We start from the raw sequence: 12271 nt of genomic DNA on the forward strand, positions 1-12271 counted from the left end.
GAGAGTCGCTGTATCTAATCATATGTTTGGGGAAAGTATGTTAGCTCCCTTGAGGCTCCTCTCACTATTGCTTTCTCTTTCTTTTTCCTTTTTTAATCCCTCACACATTCATTCAGTCTTTGCACCAAGAACAAAAGCACAGATTAGAACTAGATTTTTATGCTTTCTAAAGAGAATGTGAGTAGTGGCATATATGTATTTGTTGCAATAGCCAAAAATGCATTGTATGGGTCAAAATTATATTTTTTCCTTTTATGCCAAAGAACATTAGGATATTAAGTAAAGATCATGTTCCATGAAGATATATTGTAAATGTCCTACAGTAAATATCAAAACTTTATTTTTGATTAGTAATATGCATTGCTAAGAACTTCATTTGGACAACTTTAAAGGCGATTTTCTCAGTATTTTAATTATTTTGCAAGTTCTCCAAGTTTATTGGATTATGCATTTTATATTAAATTATCAGTGTTTATAATTATTAAGTGAGTGTCAGATGGCCATAAAGGGTGTTGTGGGTGGTTGCCAGACTGTTGCTTTGCACTTGCTAAGATATTCTCATAGGTTTTTAGCTTGTTGCTAGGCAGTTACTAGGTTGTTCTGGGTAATTGCTAATTGAAGAAGAATATTATTTTTTCCTTTGTAAAAGTTATTGCCATGGTGTTTTTATAATGGTTTGTGAGTGGTAATAATGAGTGGTTAACAGGGTGTTGGTATATGTTTACTTAGGTTTTCTGATGGTTTTTAAAGCATGTTGCTGTGCATTTGTTTTGTTGTGGGTGGTAGGTCGGTAGTTGCTTACAGAGGAAGATACAGACACACACACACACACACACACACACACACACAAAATCTTCTGGTCTAGCCTCAGATCCGCTTAGAAAAGTACTACACCACAATTTGAGGACCTTATGTCAAGTCAAGTCAAGATTATTTATACAGCGCTTTTTACAATACAAGTTGTGTCAAAGCAACCTTACAGTATTAAAATAATAAAATAAAATGTCAATAATAATGCAAGAGTTCCATATTGCAACAAAGTCAAATTGGGGAGGACTCATCTGGTTCCCATGGCCTTGTGCCGGTGGCCGTTTAGTAGGAGTTCTTTCTTGATGATCTGTCTCTGGGGCTCAGATGATTACGCACTGATTTTTGATATGTATGGTTAAATGATTAGTTCACTCCAGAATTAAAATATCCTGATAATTTACCCACCCCATGTCATCCAAGATATTCATGTCTTTCTTTCTTTAGTTCAAAAGAAATTATGTTTTTTGAAGAAAACATACCAGGATTTTTCTCCATATAGTGGACTACAGTGGGGATCAGTGGGTTGAAGGTCCAAATTGCAGTTTCGATGCAGCTTCAAAGGGCTTTACATGACCCTAGCTGAGGAATAAGGGTTTTATCTAATGAAACAATATGATGAGTTTTTCCACCCTACCCTACCTTTTTGAACCAAAGTATGCAGACGAAGAACTAACTCTGCATGACCTTTCCAGCGTGATTAAGTAATGCGTGAAGATGTGTGTGTGATAATTATTGATCTAGAGAATCTAGAGAATTGTACTGCACTGATTTGATTGATTTTGAGATTAAAACCTAGGACTAGTTCACAAAAGTCGCAAAAGTTTTTTGTTAAAATAATCTCAAATATTTAAATGACAGCAGAGATCCTAGAGGCAAATTTGTTCAGAATGAGGAGATCTAACATACCATGTGAAGATCTAGTGTATATGTGAATATATGAACATTTTTTTGCAATTTGAGGTTACAATAGAAATATTATATTTCTGACACCTTTTTAATTGTTATAGTTCCACCTATGGTCCGATCTCTATGAAAATTTGCATGCTTGTTTTGAGTCAAATGTTGCATATGCTCATCTAGTTTCGAGTTTTTGTTTTGGAGATATAGCCTCATGTCTACTTCGGTGAGCTCTCTGTTAAATAAATTTGTGTGTTATTCAAGAATTTTGGTCAATTTTGGTGAAAATCAGACAAACCATCTGGGACGAGTTGGATTGTCAAATATTTAACGAACCGTTTGATTGACAGCAGTGGTTCTAGAGGCAAAGTTGTTCAGAATGAGGAAATCTATCAAATAATATGCATATTGCTTGCATGTGTGAAGATGTAATGGACATTTGACTTTCTTTGCACGTTAGCTTTGTAAACTGGGTCGGTACTTCTGCCTCCGTCATATGTCAAGTCGAGCTAGTGCATGAGAAGTTGTTTTTTTATTTAGAAAATGACTACTGATTGTTTCACTAGATGAGACCCTTATTCCTCAGTTGGGATCGTGTAGAGTCATTTGAAGCTGCATTGAAACTGCAATTTGGACGTTCAACCTGCTTATCCCCATTGAAGTCCACTATATAGAGAAAAATCCTGGAATGTTTTCCTCAAAAAAACATAATTTCTTTGACTGAAGAAAGAAAGACATGAACATCTTGGATGACATGGAGGTGAGTAAATTGGTGTGAACTAATTCTTTAAGGGTTTGCTCAAATCCTTAGCATTAAGTATGAACAATACAGTAACAAGCACCACTTATTAACCTTCTGCATTATTCATTTTCTCTTTTCATTTAGGCAAAGTGATGCTTGTAGCTGCCTACTGGCACTTACAAATCAATTCATTTAGAGAAAGAAAAGGTGTGTGCGTGTGTGTGTTTGCTCGCTCATATCCTAAGTGGCCTCGTGGTGCTTGATATGATTTCTGTGTACATTGATGGGTGTGCACGCTCTCTCTCTCTCTCTCTCTCTCTCACTCTCTCTCTCTCTCTCCTAGTGCTGTGTTTGGTTGTATCAGTCGGATTTGTGAACGTGAGAGTGTGTGTGTCTGCAGTGCCGCTTGGTCATTTGAAACGGCAGTCTCTGCCTCCTCTTGGACCGTATGTGTGTGCGAGCGTGTGCATGTGTGTGTCTGTCCCAGCTCTCCGTCCTCAGGGAGGAGGGAGTCTAACAGGCTGTTTGAGATCAAAGACGAGACATTTCATTTGGATCAAGGACGAAGCTTGAACAGTGCTTTGGGATTTCTAAACGGAAGGGAAAACGTTGAGTAGGGAACGTACGGGAGTGGGAAACTATCGTACACTGTCCTGTGAAAGAGTACAAGATACATTAACTAAACGTTGCCCGGACAATTTTGAGCGCAACGCTTGCCTTTACGGTTTCAACACGCTACTTGAACGTTACTTAAACGTTTGTTTGGGGTAAAGACATCATGGCTGTGCAACTGATGCCCGAATCTGCCGTCTGCCTGCTTATGGTGAGTACAAAGCCAACTCTAAACACACACACACCCACTTGGAAACACCCTCGGGATCGAGTTATGAACTATCTGTCACATCTGACCTGATGGATTTGACTGCATCTCAGGTTTTACTTTGCACACACACACAAAAGCCGAAGCACATTCACTCTGCAGCACCGCCACCAAATGCTGACCGAATTGCAGCATGGCACACTAACATTGCAGAGGAAAAACCCCTGACAGGTACCTGACATCAGCATCCATGTGTCATCTGTAGTACTACTGCCTCAGTTTTGAAAGAAAGCCAGAGTTCGGCGGACGCACATTTGCAGAGTGTGCTTTTCAAACATTGGGGTCTCATTACTGCACGATGCGCTTGTTTTTAATAGTGCTGATTTTTGTTTCACTGACTTTGTGTGCACATGCTCACGTTGTTTGGCTGAATAAGGTGTTTGGTTTGTGAAATCAGGTGGATGATGATTATTGATTGTGTGCACCTGTTTAGTTGGGGTATTGTGCTTCTGAAAGGTTCAGAGAGAGGTTGTGATTGTGAAGCGGAAAGAGGGAGGCGGTGTGGCACAGTGTGCTGGATGATCACCTCTGGAAAGACAAGGAGAAAGCATGTCACTGCCCCACCCCTCTGCCCTACCTGTAACAGCTGTCTGTCTCCATGGTGATAGGCCACGGCTCTTTCTGACATGTTGAGAGGAAGGCGGTGAGACAGACTGGGAGAGAGAGAAAGACAGAGCAAAGTGCTCTGCAAATAAGCTTTCATCTTCTATTTCTCATTTTCCTTTATCCCCTTCTTCCACCTCTGACACTAGAGTTCAGAATACCTTCGAATCAAATCCAAATCCGCAATTGCTTTGGAAGATTTGTTCTGGGATGCAGTTGTGTAGGAATTTTGGCTGTCACTGATATGAAAAGCATAAATAGATTAAATCTGTACAGTTTTGTTTGTTGTTTTAAAAATGTGCAGTAAAAAAGAGATAATTGCTATTTTTGTATGCTGACATAGAGTTTTCTGTTTGAAATGTAAAACTTCTATGATATATAATGACATAGATATATATTTTATATAATTGTATTTTTCCAGAGCTGTCATCAGGCATTTCTCTTTTCATGCAGTGATATCTATCTATCGTTCTATCTGTCTGTCTATCTATCTATCTATCTATCTATCTATCTATCTATCTATCTATCTATCTATCTATCTATCTATCTATCTATCTATCTATCTATCTATCTATCTATCTATCTATCTATCTATCTATCGTTCTGTCTATCGTTCTATCTATCTATCTATCTATCTATCTATCTATCTATCTATCTATCTATCTATCTATCTATCTATCTATCTATCTATCTATCTATCGTTCTATCTATCGTTCTATCGTTCTATCTATCTATCTATCTATCTATCTATCTATCTATCTATCTATCTATCTATCGTTCTGTCTATCGTTCTATCTATCTATCTATCTATCTATCTATCTATCTATCTATCTATCTATCTATCTATCTATCTATCTATCTATCTATCTATCTATCTATCTATCTATCTGTCTATCGTTCTATCTATCTATCTATCTATCTATCTATCTATCTATCTATCTATCTATCTATCTATCTATCTATCGTTCTATCATTCTATCTATCTATCTATCGTTCTATCTATCGTTCTATCTATCGTTCTATCTATCGTTCTATCGTTCTATCTATCGTTCTATCGTTCTATCTATCTTTCTATCGTTCTATCTATCTTTCTATCGTTCTATCTATCTATCGTTCTATCTATCTATCGTTCTATCTATCGTTCTATCGTTCTATCTATCGTTCTAGATATATATTTTATATAATTGTATTTTTCCAGAGCTGTCATCAGGCATTTCTCTTTTCATGCAGTGATATCTATCTATCTATCGTTCTATCTGTCTATCTATCTATCTATCTATCTATCTATCTATCTATCTATCTATCTATCTATCTATCTATCTATCTATCTATCTATCGTTCTATCTATCGTTCTATCTATCTATCTATCTATCTATCTATCTATCTATCTATCTATCTATCTATCTATCGTTCTATCTATCGTTCTATCTATCGTTCTATCTATCGTTCTATCGTTCTATCGTTCTATCTATCGTTCTATCGTTCTATCGTTCTATCGTTCTATCTATCTATCGTTCTATCTATCTATCGTTCTATCTATCGTTCTATCGTTCTATCTATCTATCTATCTTTCTATCGTTCTATCTATCTATCGTTCTATCTATCTATCGTTCTATCTATCTATCGTTCTATCTATCTATCGTTCTATCTATCTTTCTATCGTTCTATCTATCTATCGTTCTATCTATCGTTCTATCTATCGTTCTATCTATCTATCTATCTATCGTTCTATCTATCATTCTATCTATCGTTCTATCTATCTATCTATCTATCTTTCTATCTATCGTTCTATCTATCGTTCTATCTATCGTTCTATCTATCGTTCTATCTATCTATCTTTCTATCGTTCTATCTATCGTTCTATCTATCTATCTTTCTATCGTTATATCTATCTATCTTTCTATCGTTCTATCTATCTATCGTTCTATCGTTCTATCTATCGTTCTATCTATCGTTCTATCTATCGTTCTATCGTTCTATCGTTCTATCTATCGTTCTATCGTTCTATCTATCTTTCTATCGTTCTATCTATCTATCGTTCTATCGTTCTATCTATCTATCTATCTATCTATCTATCTATCTATCTATCTATCTATCTATCTATCTATCTATCTATCTATCTATCTATCTATCGTTCTATCATTCTATCTATCGTTCTATCTATCTATCGTTCTATCTATCTATCGTTCTATCTATCTATCGTTCTATCTATCTATCGTTCTATCTATCGTTCTATCTATCGTTCTATCGTTCTATCTATCGTTCTATCTATCTATCGTTCTATCTATCGTTCTATCTATCTATCTATCTATCGTTCTATCTGTCTCTCCATCAGTCTAGTGTTTTATTATTCTGTCTATTGTTCTGTCTATCGTTCTATCGTTCTGTCTATCATTCTGTCTATTTATCTGTCGTTCAGTCGTTCAATTGTTCTTTCTATCGTTCCATCCATCATCATTCTATCTATCTATCGTTCTATCTATCTATCTATCTATCTATCGTTCTATCTTTCTATCTATCGTTCTATCTATCGTTCTATCGTTCTGTCTGTTTATCGTTCTGTCTATCTATCGTTCTATCTATCATTCTATCAATTTGTTCTATCAATCCATCTTTCTATGAAGGAATATAGAGGTGGATATACAGTGTAAATGTATATCTTCAGATCTCCTTGTGCTTGACAAGTTCACACATGCACATTCACACATGCGTTCACATGTAAATCCCATTCCAAATATAGACAGCTGAACATGTTGAGTATTCCTGAGGACACTTTGTCTTTCCTTGTTTTTAGGCAGTGATGATTGCATTTCCTTTGTATAATGTATTCATTAAACAGCTTCAGCGGCTGTATGTTTTTATAACGCCAGAGTGCACATTCAAGTACACACTTTATCGTGTTAAATCTGTGGTAACACGTAAAATATTAACATGAATTTGGGCTGCCTTTGGATGAATTTTAATGATGTATCTGCAGCGAGCATTAATATTTCAGTCAGCACGTTAATTAAGATGCTTGACATTTGTAAGAGGCAACAAACCACAATAAAACACATGCAGGAATCCATGGGAAACGCTGTGGCTGTGTCATTCTCTCTCTCTCTGAGGGGGCATCTGTGGGTAAATGGCTGCCAGCCTGGCTGATGAAGGGCCCTCGTTCCTTTCGTTCTCATTAGTCTTCCAGTAAAAGCAGTGAGCACTCCATATTTTCATTCATCTCCTGCATTTCTCCGAGACACTCAGACATGGTTCAATGTCACGGTGACATCACAACACACAACATTTTCCTTAGAAGCACAAAAACCTAGACGGTAAAATATGATCAAAGTTATCAGTCGATCTGGGGGGATGCTGCAATTTATGCGCACGGTATGAGCTGAAAAATGGCTCTTTTTTTCTCTGTTTATGGTTTGCGTGCATCATGGGACTAGAGTCATACTGTAGTATTCATGAATAAAAAAAGAAAGTAAAACTGAACATCTTAAGCTGTTTTTCTCAGTAGATCTGGTGGGATGTTACACATGATCAGAGTAAACTGGATTTTTTTGTTAGTCATTTATAATTTGCATACATCAGGGGACTCTATATATAACGGTGTTGTGCTGAAAATCCTTTAGTTTTTAGTAAAAAAAAAAGCATTATTTGTGCATAATTTTTGCAATATTCACTTAAAAACTGAGGTGCATACTGCAAGATCGATTCCATTAAAAAAAATACAAAACCTGTGTCAAAAGGATAGTTCACCCAAAAATTAAAATTACCCCATGATTTACTTACCCTCAAGCCATCTTAGATGTTTATGGCTTTCTTCTTTCAGATGAATGCAATCAGAGTTATATTAAAAATGTCCTGGTTCTTCCAAGTTTTATAATGGCAGTTAATGGCTGTTGAGTTTTTGAAGTCCAATAAAGTTCATCCATCCATCATAAAAAGTGCTCCACACAGCTCCTGGGGTTAATAAAGGCAATCTCTTAGCAGAAGGTAGAGATTACAGTTTAAAAAGTTTTAAATATGGATCATTTTTCTTACACAAATGCTTTGATTCTCTTCAGGAGACCATTATTAACTCCCAGAGCCATGTGGAGTACTTTTTATAATGATGGATGCACTTTATTAGACTTAAATCAACAGCCAATAACTGCCATTATATCTTGGAAGAGCATTTTTTAATATAACTCTGATTGTATTCGTCTGGAAGAAGAAAGTCCCATACATCTAGAATGGCTTGAGGGTGAGTAAATCATGGTGTAATTTTCATTTTTGGGGAACTATCCCTTTAATTGACCAAATTAATGTAATATTTGGTAATAATATAGCATAACAAGAAATGTAAAAGCATTTTTGTAGGCATTTGAAGGTGACTATGAACACCAAAAGTGAAACAAGGTGGGAAAAAATTCCCAAAAAGTTTTTACACTATGTGAGAAAAGTCAGTAACTTTTAGTCAAATGAAATTTACTAGCATTTTTGGGAATCATTTGTGTTGCTGTAATATTTTTGAGACCATTATTTTTTCCTTATGTGACCCTGTAGCCACAAAACCAGTCGAAAGTAGCACAGGTATATTTGTAGCAATAGCCAACAATACATTGTATGGGTCAAAATTACAGATTTTTCTTTTATGCCAAAAATCATTAGGATATTAAGTAAAGATCATGTTCCATGAAGATATTTTGTACATTTCCTACCGTAAATATCAAAACTAAATTTTTGATTAGTAATATGCATTGCTAAGAACTTCATTTGGACAACTTTAAAGGCGATTTTCTCAATATTTAGATTTTTTTGCACCCTCAGATTCCAGATTTTTAAATCAAGTCTCAGCCAAATATTGTTCCTAACAAACCATACATCAATGGAAAGCTTATTTATTCAGCTTTCAGATGATGTATAAATCTTAATTATGAAAAATTGACTGGTTTTGTGGTTCAGGGTCACATATATAAAAAAAAGCATTTATTTGAAATATAATTATTTTGTAACGTTAAATACATCTTTACTGCCATTTTTGGTCAATTGAATGCATCCTTGCTGAAAGTACTGTAATACTAATAACATTTATTTCTCTAATACTGAGTTTTAACACCTAATCATCATCTATTTGTCTTTTACGATTGAATATCAATATTAATAGCACTTAGCTCTTCACCCACATGTGATAATGCAGAATTTAAGGGTTTGTAACACCATGACTGATGATTCCCAGTCTGTGACACGCCCTGTCGCCCCACACCGCATGCGGTTCCTCTCCATTCCCATCTGCTTGACTGCCATGGCTACAACAATGGTATACGACCCCACCTATCAGCTCCTCCTTAGCCATCTTGCCAACATCAAACTAAATCAATTTACTGAAACTGTCTGTGACTGAAGATACTCTGCTTTGTCAAAATCTTTTATTTATTGTTGTGTTAACACACTTACAGTGGCTGCGACAGTTGCTCATCAGACGTCTCTTTTTGTCTGATGAATACTTTATTAGTTTCAGTATCCTGCTGTCATATCATGTTATTACCAGTGCAGTGTATTAGCTCAACAATGCAAGCTTTCATTCTGGGAAGATCTGGTCCTTATGGGAACTTCATGCGCACAGAAGCGGCATCTGCGTGCACTGTGCTCCATCATCAACCCGTATCTCTTGCTCTGTACTATTTGCGTCTAAATCAATAGCCTTATCTGTCTGAGATCCTCTGGGATGTTCAGTGCAGCTCTGCGACCATCAGAATCTCATTACGACTGCAGATAGTGGCTTTTAAATGCGTTCTGGTATTGGCTGGTATTTCTGTTTGTTTTCTGGTGTCTAGTGCTCCTGTAGCTTAGACAGTAGCACATGGTTCTAGCAACTCCAAGGTCATGGGTTTGAGTCTGATATATGGATGGACAAAAAAAATGTAAAGCTTGAGCTTTGAGTCACTTTTGATGAAAAGCATCTTCCTGTAGAAGAGTGTAAATGTGATTGAATTGTTAAAAGTAGTAGTGAATTTGCATAAATAATGACTGGCATTTAGGATAGTTGGAGAGCTGGTAAAATAATTGAGTAGTTTTTATTGAGTAGTATTGGTTAAAATATGTCTTAAAACACTTAAAGGGAAAGTTCATGCAAAATAAAAAAAATTCTGAAAGTGTACTCATCCTCAGGACATCCAAAGTGTATATAAGATTGTTTTTTCATTGGAGAAATTTAGCATTACATCACTTGCTCACCAATAGATCCACTGCAGTGAATGCGTGCCATCAGAATTGGAGTCCAAACAGATGATAAAAACATCACAATAATCCACAAGTAGTCCACACAACTCCAGCCCATCAATTAGCATCTCATGAAGTGAAAAGCTGTGGGTTTGTAAAAAAAACAAAAACATTTTAGATGTTTTTGACTTCAAACCATTGCTTCCGGCTAAAATATAAGTCCTCTATCTATAATATTGCTTGTTCAAGTGGAAAAAGTCATCTTGCCTGAATCAGGAGAGAAATATGCACATATCAAATACCATTTACAAGCGAAAACAGTCCTTAACAGATATGTTGATGTGAGAGAACAACTAGGGATAGACTTTTTCCATGGGAAAGAAGCTTTATTATGAATTATGGACTGGTATTTTGGCCAGAAGTAATGTTTAAAGCTGGTTTAATACGCCTTATTGATGATTTTGTTTATTGTTTGTTTTAGAAAATGTTCCTTTTTGTGCGTGAACTCTTCCCTTCATTTTGTCTATAGCTATGAAGTGTCTGGTGCACTTTTAGCTAATACTAGTGTTTTTTTTTTTTTCTTAAGTAGCACTGGTATTTTTGTAGCAATAGCCAAAAATACATTGTATGGGTCAAAATTATAGATTTTTTTTTAATGCCAAAACTCATTAGGATATTAAGGGACTACTCCACCCTAAAATTACAATTTTGTCATTAACCACTTACCCCCATGTCATTCCAAACCCGTAAAAGCTTCATTCATCTTTGGAACACAATTGAGGATATTTTGGATGAAAACCGGGAGGCTTGTCACTGTCCCATTGACTCCCAGGTAAATACCACTGTCAAGACCCAAAAAAGTATGAAAGGCATCATTAAAATAGTCCATTTGCCATCAATGATTCAATCTGAATTTTTATGTAGAAATCAAGTTTCATGAAGATACTTTGTAAATTTCCCAACATGAATATATCAAAACTTAATTTTTGATTAGTAATATGCATTGCTAAGAACTTCATTTGGGCAACATCAAGGCGATTTTCTCAGTATTTAGATTTTTTTTGCACCCTCAGGTTCCAGATTTTCAAATAGTTGTATCTGGGACAGATATTGTCCAATCCTAACAAACCATACATCAATTGAAAGCTTGTTTATTCAGCTCAGGATGTATACATCTCAATGACTGGTTTTATGGTCCAGGGTCACATTTATTCTTAGGTTTAAACTGAATCAGTATTTTGCAAACATTTCATGGCGAACAGCTCTTTGTGCAATTGTTTTTTGGGGATATCGTATTGGTTCTGACAGTCGCTGCAGAACAATACACAAAGGCGAAGGAGATTAGAGTCAAATGTAGTGGGGGACCTCCGAATACAAAGGGAAAAATCTCTTTTTCTTATTCCCATTCTTACGTTTCCTCTAGCCCAGGGGTTTTCAAACCTGTCCTGGAGCCTCCCCTGCCCTGCACATTTTGCTTGTCTCTCTCATCTAATACACCTGATTCAAATCATCAGCTCATTAGTAGAGACTGCAAGACCTGAATTGGGTGTGCCTAATAAGGGAGACATACAAAATGTGCAGGGCAGGGGAGGCTCCAGGACAGGTTTGAAAACCCCTGCTCTAGCCCTCTGTCATTAAAGATCAGCAGAGTTTGTTTGCTGGCCAGTGGAGAATGCCAATTGTATTTCACCCTTTGTAAGGACATTTTTTTGCATGAAACTAGACAGCTTCTTGGCCCTGGGTAGCATTTTGCATATTCCGCCTAGGAGTGCAGAGGCAAAGGTGATGAGATAAGCAAATCTGCCAATGCAAACATTTCATATGCGAAGTGAAAAACACACCAGAGTTAAACAAACGTCACGATGAATTCCGACGTTAAAATATTCCATGAAATTTTAATTATTGAACATGGTCTTAAAGGGATAGTTCATCTAAAAATAAAAATTCTGTCATTAAAGAACCCTCACGTCGTTCCAAACCCATAACCCAAAATTATTCAGATATTTTTGATAAAATACGAGAGCTTTCTTAACCATGCATAGACAGAAACACAACACATTCAAGGCCCGGAAAGATAGTAAGGACATTGTTAAAATAGTCCATGTGACATCAGTGGTTCAACTGTAATGTTATGAAGCTACAAGAACACA

General features: G+C 36.2%; 1 protein-coding gene across 1 annotated transcript in view; it reads left to right on the plus strand.

Moving 5' to 3' along the window:
* The first annotated feature begins 2976 nt into the window (after positions 1-2976).
* frmd4a (FERM domain containing 4A) overlaps positions 2977-12271 on the plus strand; it is a 290469-nt gene continuing 281174 nt past the window's right edge. Inside the window, exon 1 of the mRNA XM_073850064.1 lies at positions 2977-3272. Within this exon, the coding sequence (XP_073706165.1) occupies positions 3228-3272 (45 nt within the window). The 5' untranslated portion in view covers positions 2977-3227. The remainder of the gene's footprint in view (positions 3273-12271) is intronic.

The sequence above is a fragment of the Garra rufa genome, chromosome 11 (assembly GCF_049309525.1).
Source record: "Garra rufa chromosome 11, GarRuf1.0, whole genome shotgun sequence".
In the NCBI taxonomy this organism is placed as follows: Eukaryota; Metazoa; Chordata; class Actinopteri; order Cypriniformes; family Cyprinidae; genus Garra; species Garra rufa.